The sequence below is a fragment of the Schistocerca gregaria genome, chromosome 1 (genome assembly GCF_023897955.1).
Source record: "Schistocerca gregaria isolate iqSchGreg1 chromosome 1, iqSchGreg1.2, whole genome shotgun sequence".
Classification (NCBI taxonomy): Eukaryota; Metazoa; Arthropoda; class Insecta; order Orthoptera; family Acrididae; genus Schistocerca; species Schistocerca gregaria.
In genome coordinates, this window is record NC_064920.1 from 788,473,516 (window position 1) to 788,500,074 (window position 26,559).

The window sequence follows — 26,559 nt, forward strand, 5'->3', positions numbered from 1 at the left end:
GGTGGTTGTTTCATCCACTTGCACGTGTCCACTTTTCCGCTGGTCGGAACTTGCAAAGGGAGGTCCCCAAGGGACCCCTTCCTGGCAAGAGTAGCCGAATTAGTCTTACTCTTCTCCAGCTGGGAAGGGGGACCTGATGTCCCCGATGGTTGGGGGGGAAGGGGGGGAGGGGGGGGGGGGGGGGTTGCTCCTGGAGTAGATGGATCACATTGGCACAGGATGGAGCCTCTCGTATTTCCACCTAGCCTCTGAGTAGGTCAGGCGGTCCAGGGTCTTATATTCCATTATCTTCCATTCTTTCTGGAATATCCTATAGTCCAGCGAACACGGGGAATCATGTTCTCCGCAGTTAACACAGATGGGAGGCGGAGCACATGGAGTACTGGGATGCGAAGGACGGCCACAGTCTCATCACATGATGCCAGAAGTACATCGGGAAGACATATGCAAAAAGTTCAGCATTTAAAACACTGCATCGGAGGAGGGATATATGGTTTCACATCACAGCGGTAAACCATCACCTCGACGTTCTCGGGTAAGACGTCACCCTCGAAGGCCAAGATGAAGGCATCGGTGTCTACCTGATTATCCCTCGAACCCCAATGGGCACACCAGACGAAGTGAACACCTCGTCGTTCTAGGTTGGCGCGTAGTTCATTGTCTGACTACAGAAGAAGATCCCTGTGGAACATAATACCCTGAACCATGTTGAGACTCTTATGGGGCTGATGCTAACTGAAACATCCCCTAACTTATCGCAAATGGGCAACCGCCGTGACTGGGCAGAGGATGCTGTCTTGATTAGAACTGACCCAGAGCACATTTTGGATAAGCCCTCCACCTCCCCGGACTTGTCCTCTAAATTCTCTACAAAAAACTGTGGCTTCTTGTAAACAAAGGAGTCCCCATCAGTTCTTGTACAAGCGAGCTACCGAGTTGAATAAGGTTCGCTGCCATCCTTAGACTGGCTTTCCTCCCATGGGGTGGCCAGGGAGGGGAACGATTTAGGGTCGTACTTCCTTGCATTGTACTGGGACTGGGAATGCTTAGATACTGCTGGTGATTGATCACCAGCAAGTGATGACGTGCTACTCTTCATTGCCACCCACATCGAACACAGGTCCTCCCCACAGGTGCCACCCAGCTGCAGCGGAGGCCACCTGGCAGGATGACTATTGCCAGGAGTCCCGATGCCCCAATATGACAAGCAACTACTCCTTGACATACATGGGGAGTTAACAGTGCAGGCACCAGTAGAAAGATCCCTGTGTTGTCAGGGGGCTACAGCCAACAAGGTACATGGCGGCCCCACCACAATGGACTGGCTACCATGCTGGATATCAGGTGCAAACAAGTCCATGGTCATTGTCGGTGCAGAAAACGACACTGCGTAGTGCATGGTGGAAAACGTGCCCAGGAAGGTGTCCTTGCCCAAGAGACAAGAGATGAAGAATTAGCAGGACTGCAATGTGACATAACGGAAGCAAGCTGCAGATCAAGACATAACAGACATGGTGCACCATGGAAGGCACCCTTCCCCAATTGGCTCACTCTTTGGATAAAGTTTGAAGAGTGGAGGTCAAACCCTACAGAGGACCATCACATAAAAGCCGAAATGTGAGAGACTCCCTTTAGTCACCTCTTATGACAGGCAGGAATACCTCAGGCCTATTCTTATACCCAGAACCACAGGGGGAGATAGAAGATGAGAAGGAGATGTCGCTTGTAGTCAGATGAGAGATGTTTGATCATCTGACTGTGGATCCGATCTGGCCCAGGAGCTGTGTCGGGGCAATGAGCAAGGACGCTGAGACGCTCCCACTCTGTAAATGGAGTATTATAGGGTTCACTGTGATGTTCAGTGAACAAAAGGTCTTTCTTTTCCATCTACTGTTTGAAGGTGCAAAATGCTAGGTGATAATTCTGACACAGAGCCTCAAGCATAGTGCTTGCAAATAAGTTTGCATCGGTAGATAACACGCCATTGATGATAATGCCAGTAACACTTGTCGAGGTCTGGTAACCACAAACACGTCTCATGGTCAACCAGACTTGGGAGAGGTACATCTCGCCTTTGGGTGCCATATGTCACCTTCCCAACACTCCTATTATCTGTCTTTTTATAAGATGGCGAACACGAGCATGGAGCCGTTTTAAAACTATTAGGTGCTCTAGGGAAGGGTGCCACTTATGTCACTATAAAGCTCACCGATGCTCTTTAATGGCCTCAGTGATTTCTGACAACCACCAAGGTACTGGCTTTCACCGAGGGCACCCTAAAGAACAAGGGGTCGTGTTTTCCACATATAAACAATCGTTCTGGTGACCACCTCAACTACCACATTGACAGTACCATATGGGGGAGATTCAACAGTGACAGCAGAGGTGAAAGTATCCCAGTCTGCCTTGTTTAAAGCCCATCTTGGTAGACGTCCAGGGGAATAGTGCTGGGGGAGTGACAGGAAGATAGGAAAGTTGTCACCATTACACAAGTCATCGGGGGCTCTCCAGTGGATAGATGGGAGAAGTCTTGGGCTGCAGAGGGATACATCAACGGCCGATTAAGTGCCATGGGCCACACTGAACTGTGTGAGGGCCCTAGTATTTAAGAGGCATAGGTTGAGTTGATACATCTATCCAATGGCATTATCCCCAAACACCGAACAAATGTTTCTGGCTGGCTCCACTGTCGTGGCCCATCTATTGAACTCAAACAGAAGAATTTGTCTGAAACTCTTCCAATTTCTCCAACTGGTACTCCATTTTCTACCACCCACAGCTCCATTCATAATCTCCAGATCACAAAATTACTATATGTAAACACAAATGGCAACAGTGAACCACAAATAAAAAATGGTAATTGATAAATAAACCCAGAGCAAAATGCAAAACAAAAACACTATAAACTTATTCATCAATCTAATACACGGTTATAACTCCCTCATTCATCTCATAGTAATCTTAGACACAGATACAAGTCTTTTGTTCAGTAATAATACTACCATATGCATTACAATTAGTACATTAATGATTAACTAATAAAACTGAATGATCATCAACTTCAAAACAAGATTATCAAGTAAAAATTTAAAATTGTTATTTAATATATGAGGGTGTACCTACTACGCTCTAAGATTAGATACACAAAAGCATTTCATTGTCAGATTCAGGTAAGAAGAACAGATTGGGTGGCACCTAAGGGGCTAAACTGACAGCCAGAGGTTTCTTTACATGCCCCACTCAAGCCAACATTTAATGATGTTGGCTTTCAATCTTGTCATAACATTCATTTCTCTTCCACAAAGAGTGTTGTATCACCCACTAGAAACCATGGTAGCTATTTTTCTAGTTCCAGCTGATGTCATCTCATGTATGGTTGTGCCGTCATTGGGTATGTGATGGAAACATTGGAGCTGTCCGAACAGTAGATCAACAATGCTGATCAATCAGTTTACAGATAATGAATGTTGAAGGGTGGCAGAATAATTAAATGTACCCATCAACGACAAGTCACAGGGTTTCTAATGCGGGAACAACAATTCCAGATTGTTGCCATAGTTTGAAGGTTATAAAGAGAAAGAGATGGCAAACTTTAACTTGAAACATATATTTAAATGTTCAAACCAAAGCCATATATCAGGATTAGCCACAGCAAAACAAATTTCATGCAGGCCTAATGTGTGGGCCAAGGCACAGCCTGTCTTGGCATTGCTCAGTATTCCTAACAAATACTCAGCACAGCACAATATTTCATTTAGCATAGCAGTGTGACGTTTTTTGTTTGGCACAACATTCTTCAAGTCAGCACAATCACGGTGCCAGCAGTTTACCATTTGCTATTTGTTTGTGGTTTAAAGTTAGTTCACATGTGTAGTTGATGTCTTTGAAGCAGTCTAATGATCATTTGTCACAAGCCTTTAAAAATGCACGAGAATAAGAGAAGGATGAGAATTTTTATTATATGTTACACAGTCACATAACTGATGGGTACCGCAAATTTGCCAATTAACATTGCATCACCATGCAGAAGGAATTTAAAGATTTAGTTGATCACAAACAAGCAAAAAATTACTATCAACAGACGGGATTCATTGTTATGTAACTCAAGAAGCACTTTGTGCTAAAAATACAAGGATGATGCATGTGAGGAAACTGGTGGTATGAATAGTGAATTTTCTGAAGCCATGCCCCTTATTACACTGAGTTGCAAGAGCAAAATTGAAACTAAAACAATTACATATCATTCTCTTTTGCTATCTAAAGTCATTTTGCTTAAAACAGCAATGCAAAAAGACAAAGAATGGTTCAAATACAGCAGTGAGTGCAGGAAATGTTTCACAATGGAAAACACTGTGGTAGACAATCTCCAACCAACTGGATAAAAAATCTGTTTCCCCTTACTTATCTCCAAACACCTGATGAGTCATCTCTGGTTTCATTGAAGCATCATCATCTTCCAAGTCTTCTGGGCTCCGAACTTAAAAAACACAAATGTAACTGTATTACTGACAAGGCACAAGGTTTCATGAACAATAAGTTATATTCAGAATGAACCTGTTGTGAAATAACTTACCAAGTTTCAGTTCCAGTGCATCATTACTGCTACAAACGAAAGGATTGAGTGGCTTCTCAAAGGAATTCATTTCTGGAAAAAAATATCATTGCTAAAAAATTATTCAACATACATAGAAAATTGCACATGTAATACAACAATCTCAATCTCTAACAACATGTGTTTAAAGGTAAATAAATCACAAAGAATTACACACAAAAATAAATGTTTGGAGAGAGAGAGAGAGAGAGAGAGAGAGAGAGAGAGAGAGAGAGAGAGAGAGAGAGAGAGAGAGAGAGACAGAGACAGAGACAGAGACAGAGACAGAGACAGAGACAGAGACAGAGACAGAGACAGAGACAGAGACAGAGACAGAGACAGAGACAGAGACAGAGACAGAGACAGAGACAGAGAGAGAGAGAGAGATCCACAACTCTCATCACAGTATCGAAAACTATGAGGATTAATTCAACACCAGTGCATAAGTCAAGTACATGCAAAAATAGCAATTTAGATTCAGAAGCTGTAGAAATTCTCTTGTGTGATGAAATAGTTCTAATAAGTTTTCTCTTATGCATTAATTATTCATCATTCGCACCTAATGAATATGATGGTAATGGTAGTAAAAAAAAAAACCTCTTAACACCCCAATAATAATACTTAGAACAGTAATCGAGAACATGAATTTTCTTATTTCAAAATAAGAAAAAATTATTATCTGAGGAATTTCTTGTCATGTTACTGCTAATTTATTCATCTTGATGCTGCTGTGACTTAAGGATCAGAAAAGAAATAGTGTGGCCCCAAATTTCAATAATCTATTATTGTTCGTGGAATTCTTACTTCCTCCAAAATTTGTATTTTATCTGAATTAACAAAATTGAAAACCACATTGCTGATGCATTCAGTTTAACAGGGAAGTAAAATTTCAGTTATTATATTTTTATTATTTGCTAATGTGAAATAAATTAGAATAAGTATACCTCTACTACTCCACCTCTACTCCTGGTTGATCATTAAAAAAAAAGGGGGTACACGGAAGGGGCCTCCTCGAAGATCGCAACAAAGAGATAAATACGACACGACATGTCAACATGAGCGATCGGGCGTACCCTGGGCAACGCTGGGAGTAATTCCAGAGGCAGATCCTTCCACCACCGGAACATTACACGAAATTATAAATCAAAAAGTCTTTTTTCAAAGCCAGCTGTTACAACAATCTCCATAAATATAGAAGGAATATCAGCAGAGAAAGAATTATTACTATCCAATATGTGTAAGACAAAGAACTGATCTCCTGCTCGTCCAGGAAACTCGTAGAGGTCCGAATGACAGAAGGCCGAGGATACATGAAATGACATTAATCACTGAGAGACCCAGCGAACAATATGGCAGTGCAATATTTGCTAAACCAGGCCTCAACATCTCATCCGCAGATGTAACTGTAGATAACGACACAGAAATACTGACTGTAGCAACAGAGACTTATACAGTAACATCAGTGTACAAACCACCAAATAATGTATTCCGTTTCAAAGAACCTGATAATTTCAATCTACAACCAGTGAAGTTGGTCATGGGAGATTTTAACTGCCACAGTGTATCATGGGGCTACAGAGAAACAGACCAAAGTGGAGAAGATCTTGAAAACTGGGTAGAAAGCAAGGGGCTTAAGTTAATACATGATCCAAAACTGCCATACTCCTTCAGGAGTGGAAGGTGGGGCCGTGGATATAAACCCAGATAACATCTTTGCAAGTGAAAATGTTGCCCACCAAGTGAAGACAGAAATGGGAGACCCAATTCCAAGGACACAACACCGAGCAATTATTTGCACTATAGAAGCAGTCATCAAACCCAGCTGTACCCCATTCAAGAGAAGATTTAACTCTGAACAAGCACAATAGGATAAATTTACTGAAGAACTCGATTCTAAAATCTTTGAACTAGATCCTTCTCCAGAGAAATATGATAGCTTTATGAAGCTGGTGAAAGCTGTCTCTTGTAGGCATATACCCCACGGATGTAGAACAACTTACATACCAGCAATAGACAAAGATACAAAAACACTTATGAATAAATATGAACACCTTTTTGAAGATGACCCATTTGCTGAAGAAACAATACAGGTTGGTGAAGAACTTATACTAGCCATATCAGCTAGAAGGAAAGAAAAATGGTGCGATTTTATGACGCAGCTCGATATGAAACAAAATAGTAGAAAGGCATGGCAATTGCTGAAAAACGATTAACACCTGTGTCTCAACATTGCAAATACCAAAGATCTGGAGAAAAACCAAAGTTGTGGCCTTACTGAAACCGGGGAAACAGCCCACAGATGTCACAAATTTCTGACCCATATCACTCCTATGTCATCTATACAAAGTTTTAGAGAGAATGATCCTCAATCGCATCTCGGACCAAATCGATCAAAGACTGATCAGAGAACAATCTGGGTTCCGCCCCGGGAGGTCGTGTTGTGGACAGATCTTTAACCTGACACAGCACATAGAGGATGGATATGAACGCGGGCAGATCACCGGTGTCACCTTTGTGGATCTTACTGCTGCATATGACACCCTTAATCACACGAAAATGTTAACAAAGATCTATGCCATCACGAAAGACTTCCACCTAACACAGTTTATAAGATGCCTGCTACAAAACAGACGTTTCTTTGTTACCCTACAAAATAAGAGGAGCCGGTGGAAGGCACAGAGAAATGGTATCCCCAAGGAAGTGTGCTAGCCCCACTGCTGTTTAATATTTACACTGATGACCAGCCTGTTAATTCTGTCACAAGATCTTTCATTTATGCAGATGACACAGCACTTGCAGCGCAAGGAAGAACCTTTGAGGAGGTGGAAGAAAAACTCACAACAAGTCTTGAGGCATTATCTAACTACTACGATAGCAACTACCTGAATCCAAACCCCCCCCCCCCCCCCCCCCCAAAAACACAAGTGTGTGCATTTCACTTACGGAACAGAGAGGCATGGAGAAAACTGAATAACCTGGAGAGGTCAACAGCTGGCCCACTGTGACACCCCAAAGTACCTCAGAGTGAAGTTGGACCGGTCCCTCACCTTCAACGACCACTGTACAAATACAAAAATGAAAGTCAGTGCTAGGAACAACATTATTAGGAGACTGACCAGCAACAACTGGGGAGCACACCCACAGGTCCTCCGCACATCTGCCCTCGCTTTGTGCTTCTCCACTGCTGAATATGCAGCACCTGTATGGCAGAACTCCAGCCATGCCAAACAGGTAAATATTGCCCTAAATGAAACAGGACGAATTGTAACCGGCTGCTTGCGGGCAACCCCTGTTGACAAAATCTACCACCTCATGGGCGTAGCACCGCCAGACATCCGAAGGAGAACAGTAGCTGAAGTGGAAAGAAAAAAGCAGGAGACAGATCAGAGACACCCCCTGTTTGGATGCGAACATCAAACGCCAAGACTCAAGTCAAGAAAAAGTTTTCTCCAGACAACGCGACCAATCCAGACATCACCTGCAGATCATAGGATACAACTCTGGTGTAGCTCATCAGAGAAATATTGGGACAACCCCAAGGAATAACTTGCTATAGGTCATCATCTCCCATACACAACATGGAAGGTACTCAATAGACTTAGAACCGGCGTATCTCGATGTAAGGAGAACATGAAGAAATCGGGATACATCTCAGGGGACGAACTATGTGAATGTGGTGAACCTCAAGACCATCAGCGCCTACTCAACTGCAGGAAACTGTCGGAACCTGTGTCCATGGACGATCTGATTATCGCCAATGATAAGGCAGTCTGTGCAGCGGAATACTGGGCAGCACATGGAATATAAAGACGCACATACTCTCTGTAATACTTGTAATATATATGCTATGTATGATATGCTATGTGATATGCTATGTATGATATTCTATGTACTGTAAGTTATATTTATGTTCTGGACACGTAAAAAAAAAAAAAAAGACAGAATTGATACCTCTCTCATATATGGTTTGATCTAATTAGCTTTCGTTTATAAAATATTACATTAAGCTTACACAGCATGCATTAGATTCTTTAATTAAACCTTTGATAACATTCAAAGAGGTAATTTTCTTTATTTACCATCTGAAGGTTTGACACAGAAACAGCAAAGAAATGGTGACTGAAATAAAAAGTATTTTTAGTTTTACTGAAGTAACTTGTTGAAAGAACCACAGAGCAGCTCAAAGGTGGGGGAGGGGACAGAGAGGAAAATTGTTTGGCTTATTGTTTCTGAGCACTGAACAACAATGCCCTTGGACACAATGGACAGATGTTGTGAAGAGACCCTTTAAAGCCCATTAAGATGCAGGATAGTACCACACAAACATTACATTAAAATCATTCTTAAAGATTATAGAAAATAAAAAAGGCCAAAAACAAAAACATGTGGATGGCCTATTGCTAACAAAAAAGAGAAACCAGTCACTAGCCTACTGCAACCATCAACATGTCAGTTTAGCCCTGATTTATAATGCTACAAATTTATGACAATAGTCTAATCATCTAAAATAGAAGGCATTTCACATAGGTATTACCTTGAAAATTTATAAAATAAATAATATTTAAGATGGATACTGTCAGGCTGCTCACCATAGAGGAAAGTGATGAATTAGGGAACAGTGCTGTATTTTCATTGTGATTAAGATGAATTCTTTCCATCTGAGAAATCAGACATCCTTCAGCACAGGATCGTTAATTTTATGTCCTTTAAATTTTTGTTTGGTACTGTCAGTCAGTTTCACAATTAGACATGAACTTTCTTCTTGGTGGTGAGTGATCCAAGAGATTATCGTAAGATGCCCAAGTCCCTCCAGCCGTTGGTAGTTTATTAGTTACCCAGAGTTCTCACATGCTCTAATACCGAAAAATACCTGATCTCCTCATACATGGAAGAAAGTATTCTTGACATTCAACACCATTTCCTCTGCTGCAACATATGCTTAACAGATATTCTGCAGAGCAATCAGGCTATCTGGATAGATGATACTTATGCCTTCAGCCACTTCTGATATGCTCCAGAAGTTTTGGGTCACATACACTCATGCAGTAAATTTGATTGTGAGAAATCTCACCACAGAGAAACAGAATTTTATATGTATTTTAAACTCATCGGTATAAATTGTAAGGCCATAGCTCCTAGGCCTATCTAACATATTGTAACAAGCATAACATATTGTAACAACCAGAGATGAGTGCTTAGATGTATGACTATAGGTGTGTGGTGTAATGAAACTACAAGCAGGTAGTGGCTCAGAGCCGAGCAATTTTTATGATCCAAGTTTGGCTATGCAATACTTATCATGCACATAGATATCAGTGGTTGGTTGTTCTTTGTGTAAAACCAGGAAAAATGTTTGATAATTTAACTCCGAGTCCTTTACTAACTGTAGCATACTCTGTCAGTTTGAAAATTATCCAAGGCCTAGTTGATAGCAGGATGCAGATTTACTGAAACTGCAATAAAACACACTAAATTCAACCTAACTGGTCTGGTAAATTGCCCCTTACTTCAAATTCTAATGGTATTCTTGCTCTTCTCTGACCCATGAAAATGCATTCAAATTAATCATTGAAAAATTACTGGAAAGCAATATAAAGCACATTTTGAACAAATATCACCCCATAAGTAACTGATTTCTAATGGAAAGGGGTGGCTCACAGAGGCCTCTGCGCAGAGGCTTGGACCTGTACTCTTTCAGTAAGCCCATTGCCAACTACACACCAACATAGTGGAATGCTAAGATAGAGGGAGAGTTAGAGTTACAGCTTTGATTTTGTCCCCATACTTACATTTCCAGTGAGAATAAAAAAAAGCAATGTAACATCAATTTACAGTTTATTTCTACATTTAACTGCATCTGATAAAATATAAGTGAGTCCCATAATAAATTGTTCATCTAAACATGATGGTCGAGCGATAACAAGACAGCATCTCCATCAGTCCAGGTTTTAAGCAAGAAGGGAGAAGTACTGTTTCACAGAATCCTAACTACTGATTTGGTCCACTACCCAAATAGAATTTACTTTTCAAGCAACAGAAAGGAGATGACTAATTCTTTCCTAACAATATTCTTAGAACTATAAGAATTCAGTTTCCTTTCATAGTGGGTGAAGAACAATTACAGTAGTAGCTGAGTGAAAGAGTAACATCTGGAATCAATGGTATATTGTGTTAAGATGATGAGGGGGAGGGGGCATTTAATACTGTCTGTAATCAAGCCAAAGTGCACTAGGAAGCAGTATTGCAACATTTTCCAGTGTCATCAAAATGGCTAAAACCATGCTGGCATGCACAAAAAATCAGAATTCCAAGAACTAATTTGGAAATTTGGAGTATTATCATTACACAAGACATGAATCAGCTCAGTATACCTAATAATATTCAGCTCCCTGATAGCATCAGCAGGAGCAAGAGCAAGATTAGTGATGTTAAATTCACATCACTGGTCACTGAATTCAATGAACTGTTCGTAACACTAACTGAAAACTAACAAATTGTTGTTGTTGTTGTCTTCAGTCCTGAGACTGGTTTGATGCAGCTCTCCATGCTACTCTATCCTGTGCAAGCTGCTTCATCTCCCAGTACCTACTGCAACCTACATCCTTCTGAATCTGCTTAGTGTATTCATCTCTTCGTCTCCCTCTACAATTTTTACCCTCCACGCTGCCCTCCAATGCTAAATTTGTGATCCCTTGATGCCTCAAAACATGTCCTACCAACCGATCCCTTCTTCTAGTCAAGTTGTGCCACAAACTTCTCTTCTCCCCAATCCTATTCAATACCTCCTCATTAGTTACGTGATCTACCCATCTAATCTTCAGCATTCTTCTGTAGCACCACATTTCGAAAGCTTCTATTCTCTTCTTGTCTAAACTAGTTGTCATCCATGTTTCACTTCCATACATGGCTACACTCCAAACAAATACTTTCAGAAATGACTTCCTGATACATAAATCTATATTCGATGTTAACAAATTTCTCTTCTTGAGAAACGCTTTCCTTGCCATTGCCAGTCTACATTTTATATCCTCTCTACTTGGACCATCATCAGTTATTTTACTTCCTAAATAGCAAAACTCCTTTACTACTTTAAGTGTCTCATTTCCTAATCTAATTCCCTCAGCATCACCCGATTTAATTTGACTACATTCCATTATCCTCGTTTTGCTTTTGTTGATGTTCATCTTATATCCTCTTTTCAAGACACTGTCCATTCCGTTCAACTGCTCTTCCAAGTCCTTTGCCGTCTCTGACAGAATTACAATGTCATCGGCGAACCTCAAAGTTTTATTTCTTCTCCATGAATTTTAATACCTACTCCATTTTTTTCTTTTGTTTCCTTCACTGCTTGCTCAATATACAGATTGAATAACATCGGGGAGAGGCTACAACCCTGTCTCACTCCTTTTCCAACCACTGCTTCCCTTTCATGCCCCTCGACTCTTATGACGCCATCTGGTTTCTGTACAAATTTTAAATAGCCTTTCGCTCCCTGTATTTTACCCCTGCCACACTTAGAATTTGAAAGAGTATTCCAGTCAACATTGTCAAAAGCTTTCTCTAAGTCTACAAATGCTAGAAACGTAGGTTTGCCTTTTCTTAATCTTTCTTCTAAGATAAGTCGTAAGGTCAGTATTGCCTCACGTGTTCCAACATTCCTACGGAATCCAAACTGATCCTCCCCGAGGTCCGCATCTACCAGTTTTTCCATTTGTCTGTGAAGAATTCGCGTTAGTATTTTGCAGCTGTGACTTATTAAACTGATAGTTCGGTAATTTTCCCATCTGTCAGCACCTGCTTTCTTTGGGATTGTAATTATTATATTCTTCTTGAAGTCTGAAGGTATTTCACCTGTCTCATACATCTTGCTCACCAGTTGGTAGAGTTTTGTCATGACTGGCTCCCCCAAGGCCGTCAGTAGTTCTAATGGATTGTTGTCTACTCCGGGGGCCTTGTTTCGACTCAGGTCTTTCAGTGCTCTGTCAAACTCTTCACACAGTATCTTACCTCGCATTTTGTCTTCATCTACATCCTCTTCCATTTCCATAATATTGTCCTCAAGTACATCGCCCTTGTATAAAACTTCTATATACTCCTTCCACCTTTCTGCCTTCCCTTCTTTGCTTAGAACTAGGTTGCCATCTGAGCTCTTGATATTCATACACGTGGTTCTCTTCTCTCCAAAGGTGTGTGTAATTTTCCTGTAGGCAGTATCTATCTTAACCCTAGAGAGATAATCTTCTACATCCTTACATTTGTCCTCTAGCCATCCCTGCTTAGCCATTTTGCACTTCCTGTCGATCTCATTTTTCAGACGTTTGTATTCCTTTTTGCCTGCTTCATTTACTGCATTTTTATATTTTCTCCTTTCATCAATTAAATTCAATATTTCTTCTGCTACCCAAGGATTTCTAGCAGCCCTCGTCTTTTTACCTACTTTATCCTCTGCTGCCTTCACTACTTCATCCCTCAGAGCTACCCATTCTTCTTGAACTGTGTTTCTTTCCCCCATTGCTGCCAATTGTTCCCTTATGCTCTCCTTGAAACTCTGTACAACCTCTGGTTCTTTCAGCTTATCCAGATCCCATGTCCTTAAATTCCCACCTTTTTGCAGTTTCTTCAGTTTTAACCTACAGGTCATAACCAATAGATTGTGGTCAGAGTCCACATCTGCCCCTGGAAATGTCCTACAATTTAAAACCTGATTCCTAAATCTCTGTCTTACCATTATATAATCTATCTGATACCTTTTAGTATCTCCAGGATTCTTCCATGTATACAACCTCCTTTCATGATTCTGAAACCAAGTGTTAGCTATGATTAAGTTGTGCTCTGTGCAAAATTCTACCAGGCGGCTTCCTCTTCATTTCTTAGCCCCAATCCATAATCACCTACTATGTTTCCTTCTCTCCCTTGTCGTACTGACGAATTCCAGTCACCCATGACTATTAAATTTTCGTCTCCCTTCACTACCTGAATAATTTCTTTTATTTCATCATACATTTCATCTATTTCTTCATCATCTGCAGAGCTAGTTGGCATATAAACTTGCACTACTGTAGTAGGTGTGGGCTTCGTATCTATCTTGGCCACAATAATGCGTTCACTATGCTGTTTGTAGTAGCTTACCCGCATTCCTATTTTCCTATTCATTATTAAACCTACTCCTCCATTACCCCTATTTGATTTTGTGTTTATAACCCTGTAGTCACCTGACCAAAAGTCTTGTTCCTCCTGCCACCTAACTTCACTAATTCCCACTATATCTAACTTTAACCTATCCATTTCCCTTTTTAAATTTTCTAACCTACCTGCCCGATTAAGGGATCTAACACTCCACGCTCCGATCCGTAGAATGCCAGTTTTCTTTCTCCTGATAACGACGTCCGTCTGAGTAGTCCCTGCCCAGAGATCCGAATGGGGGAATATTTTACCTCCGGAATATTTTACCCAAGAGGACGTCATCATCATTTAATCACACAGTAAAGCTGCATGTCCTCGGGATAAATTACGGCTGTAGTTTCCCCTTGCTTTCAGCCGTTCGCAGTACCAGCACAGCAAGGCCGTTTTGGTTAATGTTGCAAGGCCAGATCAGTCAATCATCCAGACTGTTGCCCCTGCAACTACTGAAAAGGCTGCTGCCCCTCTTCAGGAACCACACGTTTGTCTGGCCTCTCAACAGATACCCCTCCGTTGTGGTTGCACCTACTGTACGGCCATCTGTATCGCTGAGGCACGCAAGCCTCCCCACCAACGGCAAGGTCCATGGTTCATGGGGGGACTAACAAATTAGACTATCTAAAGCAGATATAGTCACTATTACAGGCACTTTATACTGTGCCACAAAACATTGGTCTTGCTAAATGTATTACTGTAGGGCTCAGAAGACTCATTACATCACTGAAAAGCAGTTATTTTTGTTATCATGGTATTTCAACCGAAGTAGTACTGAAATCTGTACCTGAGTAAACTATACAATCAATCAATGAGCCAAGACATATTTCACGAAATAATGAAGCATGCAACCGTAACACTCATTTATAAAAAAAAAAGCGGCTATAAGCAACTTAACTATACCTACAGGGCTATTTCCCACCTACTCATAGCTTATGGCAGAGAAGTCAAACACCTTACGTATAAACTTTTAACAACAACTCAGTTTAGCCTCTGCAAAAGATTTCTGTACACACAAAGCAGTAAATCTCTCTAACTCAGTTCTTGTAGACCTACAAAACAAAATTACATGTTAGCATTTTCTGTAACCTTGTTGAGGCTTTTGATTTTGTACATTGTACAATCATACTAGGGAAACTAAAATGTATGGTGTTGAAGGAATTTACCATGCACAGGTGGAGCCATATTTCAACAATAGGAAATTAAGCAGCATGTTAACAAATGCTGCAAAATCGATGAAATCAAAAGCACGGGTGGCAACATTAAAAAAACAATGGGAATTCCACTGTTAAATGCAGAGGGGAGTGAGCAGGTGGAAAGAGTACAATGACGGCTTCTTATTAGGGGGGAGATCTGTCTGATGTGATAGTAGAAGAAACAGGTGTCAATTTCGAAGAGATAGGGCATCCGGTATTAGAATCAGAATTGAAGAGAGCTTTGGAAGACTTAAGATCAACCACAGATAACATTTCATCAGAATTTCTAAAATCATTCGGGGAAGTGACATCAAACCAACTTTTCGCATTCCAGCTCTAGGAGACATATACCCTGAGAATGAATAATAAAAGCAAGATGAAGGAAATAGGAAAGTCACCATGTGGGCATCTCAAGGGCTCTACATGCAACAGGTTATGTTCCACTCAACTGTTCCACCTCTAATTCATTACAGTTAAGTGGTGGTGGTGGTGGATATGGTGTTATGGGCACTCAAAAGTGTAGTCTTTAGCGCCCGAACAGAAACAACAACGGACGAGTGTCACTAAAATGCAGCAAGTGAAAAAATAAGACTAAAATTAAAGGTGAAAGGCTACATAGGCAGTTTGCACGTCAACAGTTGCAAAGTGGAATGCAGCACAAAGAGGGTAACTGCAAGAGAACGTAGGGGAAAGGGTTAAAATGAAACACATAGTACATGTTTGGAACTGGCCTATTACAAGTATAAAAAGGAGTGGTTAGCCACTCGGCAACACACTAAAAATTCCAACCTAAAATTTTAGGCTGAAGCCCAGAAACATCACAGTACCTTAAAACTTTTTTGACACTCGCCTCGTCATCGGCTAAAATCGAGGGCAGATCCTCACTAACATTAACTTCCGCCCTGACAGAACGATATAAATCACACTCAACTAAAATGTGGCGTAAAGTGATTTGTACGCCACAGGCATCACACAGCGGGGGTTCCTCTCGCCGTAGTAAGAAGGCATGCCTAAGAGGACAGTGCCCTATGCGAAGACGTGTAAGGGTCACTTTGTCACGCCTAGGTGACCGGCAGGAGGAACACCACGGCTGGACGGTGGGTTTCACCAACCGCAGGTTATTTTCCCTCACCGCCAGCCATTCCTCCTCCCACAATTGCATATACTTCTGCCGCAGCACAGAAACAACACCTTGCAAAGGAATAGAACATTGTGTCACCTCCAGTAATCTGCAGGCGTCCTTGGCAGCTCTATCAGCTTGTTCATTTCCCCGTATGCCCACATGCCCTGGCACCCAGCAAAAGGACACTTGCTTGCACTGTCGTCGGAGGATGTACAGTTTGGTCGTAAATCAGGTGTTCCAAATTCTCCGCTGGGTACAGGTTCTGCAGTGACTAATGCGCTCAGTGAATCAGAGCAAATTAGGAAGTTTTTGCCCTGGGTACACCGTATCTGCTCCAATGCCTCCAGGATCGCGTGAAGTTCTGCGGAAAAAACAGTGTATTCCTGGGGAAGGCGAATCCTGATGACATGTTCAGGGAACACTACTGAGCAGCCAACAAAATCCCCCTGTTGGGATCCATCAGTGTATACTACTGTAACATCATTATGCCTATCTAAAATGTTAAAAAGTAAAGATTTGAAAGTAAAATCTAATGTACTGTCTTTCTTAAAATTTGCCAAATCTAAAATCAGTCTGGGCCTCTGAAGGAGTCAAGGTGGGTGTATCTGCTCCAACCTCGACATGAAACATTAAAACCGGCCACACCCATCTCTAAAATGCAATCCTTTGCGTGAATCCCATAGGGCCTTGTTGCTCATTGCCGGTTGCGATAAAGCCTTTCCGGTGGAGGCCGAGCAACAGTGTGGTATGCAGGCGTGTATGGTGTGGATAATTTTTGATAGGCATGGCGCACCATTAGTAGACGCCGCTGGAGGTTAAGTGGCGGTTCACCTGCCTCTGCACACAGGCTCAGTATGGGGCTCGTTCTGAATGCCCCAGTGGCCAACCGAATCCCCTCATGGTGCACCACATCCAATAGCTTCAAATAAGTGGGTCTTGCAGACCCATACACCGTGCATCCATAATCAAGCCGGGACCGCACGAATGCTCTGTAAAGTTAAGAGCACCCACTATTCAACACAGTTTGACACCCAGAATAGAAAACTGGGTGCAGCACAAAGGAAGCAAACCAAATCAAAAAGAGGGATGAGAGAGTGGCATTGTCGAGGAGGTAGGGTTAGTGATCAGCCACACTTCGCACACGGCAGGAGACGTCCCATCCCCAATTACCCTGTCCCTGCTCCTGTACCTGACAGTTTAAAACCTTATAACAGATTAAAAATTGCTTTCATGAAGAAATTTGAGAACCTGTTTAACCACTTGTGAATTGTCCAGCAAAATTCCAGGCAATGACTCTGGAAGTCAACACTTAACATGAAGGGCCTAAAGGAAAGGGGCATTCCATCAACGAACAGCTAACAGGAAGCTAGTAAGCACACCTCAAGCCAAACTGTAAGCAAATTCATTCCACGGGATACCTATGTGACTTGGGAAACAGAAATACAACTGAGCAGGCAACACAACAGTTAGCAAGGTGGTCATGAATGGGGGAGACCAAAGGGTGGCAAGAATAGCATCAGTCAATAGCCAAGTGACTACTCACAGGGTCAGTAAATATTAAAACACAGATGAGGGAGGCCCATTTAAGAAACAGGGGGGCTTTGCTAACTGCTGTCAGGTCTCCCGAACACAAACTACATGTTTCTGACAGAAAATGGCTTCTTTCGTTTTGTTTTAGGACGACAGGTAATACATGTCCAGATCAAAACCTTAGGACACTAAGCCCAATCAACAGAAAGAAAGATAGCTAAAAACAAGGACTTCCTCTTGGAGGAAAGTCCACAAAATACACCGTAGAAATGACAGAGATCCTGAACTAAAGACTAGATGTTTTTCCACCGTATTTCTACTGTGGATAAAAAGTAAAACACTGTCAACAGCCCATGTTTCATTCATTGAAGCAACTAATAACTCAGACGGCAAGCATACAATAAAACTTATGTCATTAAAAAAAGGGCATCCGGTCAAGAAATGGCAAACAGTCGACAGTTGATCACAACGAGCAGAAAGTGGTGGGGGACCGCCATTTAAATGGCAATGGCTGAAACGACAGTGCCCAATGTGCAATCTAGCTAAAATGATTTCACGGCAAGAAGGCTGAAACGAGGTCAGACAAGCAGCTGGGAGATGTTTAATTCCTCGGAACTTGCTCCCATGAAGAGAAGATCAGTGATGATTTCAAAGTGACACCATCTGTTGACAGATGGCAACACAGATCACAGGAAGAAATGGAAGAACTAGTGGGCCGAGGTGGAAGGGTTGCAGCCTTGGCAGCAGCATCAGCAACCTCGTCTCCCATCAGAATGACGTGACTAGGGCCCCACATTAACGTTACAGTGGCTTCCTCAAAAGTGAGCAAGTGGAAGCTTTCTTGAACCCGTTGCACTAAGGGATAGACGGTGTACAGCACACAGAGGCTCTGAAGGGCATCAAGACAATCAGAGCAGATGATGACTGATTGAGATGGGTTATGGGACCAAACGGCGAAGTCACCTGTCCTGTGATTCCTAAGTGAGTCGCAGAAGAAAGATGGTCTGCTAAAAGTAGACGGATCCAGTCAGAGGAGTCAAATTATAAAATAATGAACATTAAACACACACAGTACAGGAAGAAAAGGTAAGACCAAATCTAAAAACTGGAAAAAAGGTAGGCGGTCATGGGGTCACAGACCGAGACGACTGTAAAAGAAGTCCCAACCACAACCAACCTACTCCTGCTAATGTAGAACCTTATATCTGGAAATAAAACCCACCTTCACGGAGAAAACTGAGGACCAGTTCAACCATCTGTGGATCATCTGCTAATATTAAATTTAAAGAATCAAGAAGACTATACTTAACACGAAGGGCCCAAAGAAGGGGACATTCCACCAATATGAGAGGTATTGCCAGTCTGACTCCTCCACAACACAGTGGGAGCAGGTTGTTACATAGGAGGAAACAATGGGTAAGCTGGATATGACCAATGCATAAACGGCATAAAACAGTGGATTCCTTCTGAGAACAATGGAAGGGAGAGTGCCAAACTGCAGCAGACTCCTTGATTGTGTGGAGTTTATTACTATGAGCAGAAGCACTCCAGATCACATTCCACTTATGGGCAAAGAGAGATTTGACGTAGATCCACATATCCGCAGCTGGAATCGTGAAAGGAAATTGGGTAAGTACCTGCTTCTTTAGCCAAACAGTCAGCCAGTTCATTCCCTGAGGTGCCCACATCACTTGGCACGCAGAGAAAGAGAACTGAACAGGCAGCATGCTGAAGGGCAGAGAGAAGGTCATGGATAGCAGAGACCAAAGGGTGACGAGAGTAGCATCAGTTGATAACCTGCAGGCTGCTCATGGAGTCTGAACAAATTAAAACACTGTGAAGGGAGGCCTGAGAAACAAAAAGGTGGGCCCTGTGAATAGCTAGAAGCTCTGCTGTGAAAACACTACATGATCCCGGCAATAAATGGTGTTCCAAGTCAGTAGGAGACATGAAAATCGATTTTCTTAGAACCATCAGTGTAAAAGATGGTGGAACCCTGAAACTCTGCAATGATGGCATATACAAGACGCTGGAAAACCATAGGAGTGACAGACACCTTGGAGCCCTGGAATAGATCGGCCCTAATCCATGGTCTAGGCAGCATAAAAAAAAAAAAAAAAAAAAAATGGGGGGAGGGGGGCGGGAGGGGGAATGGAAGGAAAGACAAGGGGGTGCATTCCAGTGAGTAGCGATGGCGATCCTGAGGGAGGGAGGGAATTGAGAGGCTTGCCAACCAGCAATACCAACAATGGACAGGTATTAGAAGGGAGATATCCCTCATTGGCAAAGAGCACAGGGTATACAGAATAGCCAGGAAATTGGCGAATGACGATTGCATAAGAAACAAGGAGTTGGCTCCGTCGGATGTGTAGAGGGGGAATCCCCACTTCTGTGAGGAGACTATCAACAGGACTAGTGCAAAGGCACCAATAGCCAGAAGCACTCCACAATGATGGACAGAGTCAAGGAGTTTCAAAGTGGAAGGAGCTGCTAAGCCATAAACCTGACTACCATAACCTAGCCTGGACAACACAAGAGCACCCCAAGATGTGTGTGCCAGGAGGCAGAGAGCATTAAGCTTCCGCATACAGTTTTTAGGTGGCGAATGTGGAGTAGCCATGTCAGCTTATCAAAAATAAGGCTCAAGAAACAGGACTGTGCTGCAACATCGAGGAACTGGTTGCCTAAATAAAAATCTGGATCAGTGTGTGCTGTGGGTCAATGACAAAAATGCATAATCCGCGTTTTGGAGAGAGAAAACTGGAAGCCATGGGCAGTGGCCCATGCAGAGGCCCGTCGGATGCCACCTTTGAGCTTGGGCTCAGCAGATGCTACCAAATGGGAGCTGCACCAGATGCAAAAATCGTCGACATACAATGACGGGGTAATGAGAGGCCCAACAGAGGTCACAAGCCCATTGATGGCAATGATGAAATGTGTGAAACACTAAGTAAAGAACCCTGTAGGATACCATTCTCCTGAATCTAAGGGGCACTGAGTGAAGTACCAACTCAAACCCAGAAGAGCTGGTGAGATAAAAACTCATGGATAAAAATCTGAAGGGGACCGTGGAAGCCCCAGTCACAGAGGGTAACTAAAATGCGATGGCTGAAAGCCATGTCATATGCCTTATGTAGGTCAAAGAAGACCACGACAAGGTGCCAGTAGATAGTAAAAGCCTTTCAGGTGGCCGATTCCAATGGGAGTAATTGATCAGTTGGAGATCGCATTGCCCGGAAGCCACATTGATACGGGGGACAAAAGGCCCCGAGATTTGAGTACCCAACATAATCTGAAGCTGACTATCCTTTCGAGCAGTTTACGAAGTACAAATGTCAGGCTAATTGGGCCATAGCTGTCTACAGACATTTGGTTTTTCCTGGGCTTAAGGACAGGGTCAACTATACTGTCTCGCCATTGTGACAGAAAAGCAACCATGAGCCAAAGTTGGTTGAAGACCCTGAGGAGCTGTTGCCTCTGGGAAATGTCCAAGAGTTGGATCATCTGGTTGTGGATGGAATCCACACATGAGGTTGTGTCTCAAAGAGCTACGAGCCTGCACCAATCCCCATTCAGTGAAGGGTGCATTATAGGGCTCAACGTGGTGTGGGATGAAACAAGGGGGGGTCTGTTTAACTCTACGTTTCTGTCGGAGAAAAGTAGTAGGGTAGGAAGAGGACGCCGATGCTGTAGCAAAGTGTGTCACAAGGTGTTCTGCGAGGACCAATGGATCAGGCCACAGAGCACTTTGGAGGTTCAGACTCTGGACAAAGTTGACTGCCGTTGGTGGCCCAGAAGGCTAGGATCAAACCTGCGATGAAGAGGCATACATCCCCAGGGAGGCAAACAAGCACACACAGCATTCCTTTTTACTGTGTTTAATAAGGTAACAAGCCATAGCGTGGACACTTCAAAGTGAGGTGGTTGGTCTGTGAAGGGTGTCGCTTAAATTGCTGCAGCATCTGTCGGCAGTCCTGGACAGCAATTTGCAAAATCCTTGGTCCACCACAGTACAGGTCGATGATGATGGGGGGGACCTGTGGATAGGGAGACAGCAGTGCCAGCAGCATGAAGAACTGTGGCAGAGATGCCTTGTGTGACTACATCAATGGAATTCAAGAGGGAGGTGTCAAAGTGCATACCAGACATGTATAAAGGCCAACTGGCCCTGCAAAATGCCCAAGTGGGGACCTGGCAGCAGCAGAGGAACGATAGACTCACTGAAAAGTGGCCACTGTCACAAAGGTCATCATGGCATGACCAATGATGGGAAGCCACGAGGGTAGGGGAGGAGATTAGCAGATAATGTGCCATGAGTAGCACTGAAGTGGGTAGGTGAACCATCATTTGATCTTAGCCCAGACTTGGAAAGGTGACATATAGCACCCAACAGTCGAGACATCTCTCTCCAAACACTCCTGTTACCGTCATTTGATAAGCTGGCGAATGCAGGCACAGAGCCGTTTAAAGTTTATGATGTGCTCCAGGGAAGGGTGTTGCATATGCCGCTGTAGAGCTCACCGACTCTCCTTAATTGCCTCAGCAACTTCTGGTGACCACCGAGGGACTGTCTTTCACCGGGGGCACCCTAAAGAATGAGGGATCACGTTTTCCGCCGCAGAAACTATCATTCTAGTAACCTGCTCAACCATCACAAATGTTACCGTGTGGGGGATATTCAACGTGACAGCAGATGTGAAAGTTTCCCAGTCCGCCTTGTTTAAAGTCCATCTAGGCAGGCATCCATAGGCCTGACACCGGGGCAGTGACAGGAAGATGGGGAAGTGGTCACTACCACACAGATCGCCATGTTCTCTCCAGTGGATAGATGGGAGGAGGCCAGGACCGCAAACCTACAATGACCGAATATGTGCCACACTGAAATGAGTGGGGGCATCTGTTTTTAAGAGGCAGAGGTCGAGGTGTGACAGTACATTTTCGACATCTCTGCCTCGGCCAGTAAGCATGGTGCCACCACAGAAGCTATTATGGGTGTTAAAATCTCCCACAAGTAGGAAAGGTTTAGGGAGTTGATAAATCAGTACAGCCAATGCATTCATGGGTATTGCACCATCTGGAGGAATATATACGTTGCAGACCGTTGTTTCCTGTGTCATCCTTATCCTGACAGCCACAGCTTCGAAGGGGGTTCGAAGGGGCACAGTTTCACAGCATACTGAGCACAGGACATGTACACAAACTCCACTACAGTTCTTGTAGTATCGCTTATAGCCGTGAAGGGCAGGGATCCACATTTCCAGGAACCGGGTTTCCTGAAGGGCAATGCAGAAAGCAGGTGTAAAGCTTAAGAGTTGCCATAGCTCAGCCAGGTGGTGGAAAAAACCATCTCAATTCCACTGGAGGATGATGTTATCGTGAGGCTTGAAAGGCATGAAGCGTGCAAAGAAGTGGGTTATGCCTCAAGGTCACCTGCTTCCACCAATTGAGTATTTGTATCCATGAGGCATCAGTGGGTTCCAGGTCCACAGGGGATGGTAAGATCTCCACTGCATTCTCAGATGCAAAATTGATAGGGAGTGCTGGTGTTGGGGCCATCAGAGGGTCGTGTTTCTTAGCAGACTATTAGTTTGCTTGCTCTCTCACTTCTGTTTAGGGGCTTGCTGGGTAGATTTCTCTGAAGCAGCTTCAGGCACAGAGGAAGCCCATGAAGCCCTTTGTCCAGCAGCTTCTGGCTCCTTGAGCCACTGGCAAGTGTCCGCCGTGGCATTAGTGGAGACCTTGGTAGAAGTGGCCTCAAGGGACCGCTTCCGAGCAAGAGGAGCTGGAAGAGGCTGTTGCTTCTCAGGCAGGGGGGAGTGAATTGACATCCCCTGCATTTAGGGGGGGGGGGGGGGGGGGCTTGCTCCCGAAGTAGGTGCTTTGGGAGCAACGGAGGAAATTTGCCCCCTACCACCAAGTGGGCGGATGTATTCTGGTGGCCCAGAGGGCCCACTGTTCATGGCACATAGTGAGGAACCACTGGTACGTGGGACTGCAATGGTGACGTAGCTGCAGCGTATGGCGACATCAATCGAATGGGGTGTAATCGTTCAAATTTACGTTTAGCCTATATGTAAGTCAACTGGTCCAGGATCTTTTATTCCATAATTTTCCACTCCTTTTGGAGTACTGGGCAGTCTGGCATGCAGGGGGAGTGGTGCTCTCCACAGTTGATGCAAGTGCGAGGTGGCGCACATGGAGTATCTGGGTGCAGTGGTCGTCTGCAGTCTCGACATGTGGCACTGGAAGTGCAGCGGAAAGACATGTGCCCAAACATCCAGCAATTAAAGCACTGCTTGGGGGAGGGACATATGGTTTAACATCACAGTGGTAAACCATCACCTTGACCTTTTCAGGCAATGAATCACACTCAAAGACCAAGATGAAGTCATCAGTAGCAACCTTGTTGTCTTTGGGTCCCCTGTAAAAGTGCTGGATGAAATGAACACCACACCATTATAAATTGATGCAGAGCTTCTTGTCAGACTGCAAGAGGAGGTCGTGATGGAAAATGACCCTCTGGACAATGTTGAGGCTTATGGAAACAGGAATATCACCCAGCTTGTCCAAACTTATCCTCGAGGTGTTCAACGAAAAACTGAGGCTTCATAGGTAGAAAGGAGTCCCCATCAATTCCGCTAAAGACTAAAAACCCAGGCGAATACGGCTCCCTCCGTTCTGTAGCCCTAAGTTCCTTCCTTGGTGTAGTGAGGGAGGGAAAAGATTTAGATTCGTACCTGTTGGCATTGTATTCAGTCTTGCCCTTCTTAGAGACTGCTAGTGCCTTACAGTCACCAGCAAGAGATGACTTATTCCACTTCATTGCAGGTGATCCGCTCTGATGCCACCCACTCCAATCAGGGGCTCTCCCCACGAGTGCCACCCAGCCACAGCAAAGGCCACCTGGCACGATGGCCGTTGCCAGGAGTCCTGATGCCCCAGCAAGAGAGGCACCTACTCCATGGTATATGTGGGGAGTTTACAGCTCAGGCATCAGCAGTGTGATCCCCATGTTAGGGGGCTACCACCAAATGGGTACACGACGGTCCCACCACAATGGACTGGCTACTATGCTGTACATTGAGCGCAAAGAAATCCAATATTGTCATGGTGGCGAAAGAGGACCAGAGACAACGGAAGAAGATGACGTAGCCCGGAAAGTGTCCTCACCCAAATAGTTGTAAAGCCGTGACAAGAGGTTCAGGAGATCGAATCTAAGGGCACTATGGATAACTCTTTTACCATGTAAGGTGTCCTTCCCCATATGACCCGCACCTCTGTGGAATTTTGAAAGTGGCAAGTCAAACCATATAATGGGACCTGAACTCTTAGAGCCGAAAAGTGAGAGACTCCTTTTAGCCACCTCTTACAACATGCAAGAATACCTCGGGCCTCCTCTAACCTCGGGACCCGCAGGGAGAAAGGGCGTCTAGGACGGGTGGTCGGACATGGCAGACAAACAGCATGCGCATCTGCTGAGGAGAACTTTAATTCAGCAGTAGTTCAGCAGCTTCCGCATACAGTCTCTCAACTGGACTAATGTAAAAGGCAACAGTAGCCAAATGGGTGCCAATAGTGGAACTGTATTTAGACGGCATAAGACAGATGGACATACAGATACATAAATGAAACACCTACAGCCTAGTTTTGAATGGACAAGGAATCAGTACAAATGGAGGTGGGCAGTCCGATCAGCTGAGGACACACAGGACAATGAGAAACGGGGTACAGCAGACAGCTAGGTAAGATACATGGGACAACCATGAGTTTCCTATGGAGTTTCTTAGCCTAAGCAAACAGAAGAGCAACAGGCCCAAGATGTAACGACAGTGGAAGAAACCCAATGCGCCACCAGAAACTCATACAAACACTTTTATCAGTGGAACAGTGAAAACCATTGCTGATGCTCCACGAGTACAGACGATCAAGACACTGCTGAAGGTGCCGCTCAGGGCGACAAATCAGTGGAAAACTGCAACAATTGTAAAATCGTCAACAGAAAGGGAGCTGCAGTTGCTCGGTGGGAGATATGCCATAATAGGGTTAACTGCAAGAGCAAAGAGGACGATGCTCAGGACAGAGCCCTTAGGCACCCTGTATTTCTGGATGAATGTGTCCAACAAGACAGAGCCCACATGAGCCTTGAAAACATGCGGGGCAGGGGGCTCGGAGCCACCAAGTGTGAAGAATACAGAAGATACCACTCATCCAGCAGGTGTCGTAGGCATTCTTGAAATCAAAAAACACAACCACAGTCTGGTATTTCTACAGAAAACTGTTCATGATGTGGGTTGACAAAGTGATGATATGGTCAACTACCAAATAGCGCACCTAAAATCCACAGTGATTAGTAAATTATGAAACTCTAGTAACCATACCAGCCGGGCAACAATAACACATTCAATTCCCTTGCAAACTATGTTGCTGAAAGAAATGGGCGCTGGCTATAAGAAAGGTGTTTGTGCTTACTAAGCTTAAATATGGGTATAACAGTGGCTTCGTGCCAGCGTCTGGGGAACATGCCATCTATCCAGATGTGATTGTATGTATGAAGGAGAAAGTGCCTGCCCACAAGAGAAAGGTGCTGCAACAACTGACTTAAAATCATCCGGTCCCGTGCAGGAAGATCGGGATGAAGTGAGAGTGTGATATAGCTCCCACATAGGGAAGGCGGCATCATAGCATTCCCGATTCTGAGAGGAGGGTATCACCCAAACCACCTGCATTCATTTCTGATGGAGGAACACAATGTGGTGACTGAAATCTCCGCAAAATAGCAGCCCATGTTGGAGATAGCAATAGGGTGCACAATGACATCTGCCACAGTCAAGACTGAAATTTGGGAATGGACCCCAGTCTCAGAGTCGGAGGTTGCCCCACATGACAGTAGAAGGAATGGAACTGTTCAAAAAACTAGTAAATGAAATCCAGCTAGCTTTTTTGCC

At 43.8% G+C, this 26,559-nt stretch overlaps 1 protein-coding gene across 1 annotated transcript in view; it reads right to left on the minus strand.

Moving 5' to 3' along the window:
• Window positions 1–26,559, minus strand: part of LOC126269545 (histone acetyltransferase type B catalytic subunit) — an 83,650-nt gene that overhangs the window by 51,876 nt on the left and 5,215 nt on the right. The window contains exons 2-3 of the mRNA XM_049974001.1: window positions 4,574–4,645; window positions 4,402–4,477 (exon numbers count right to left, since the gene is read on the minus strand). Coding sequence (XP_049829958.1) covers window positions 4,402–4,477; window positions 4,574–4,643 — 146 coding nt within the window. The 5' untranslated portion in view covers window positions 4,644–4,645. The remainder of the gene's footprint in view (window positions 1–4,401; window positions 4,478–4,573; window positions 4,646–26,559) is intronic.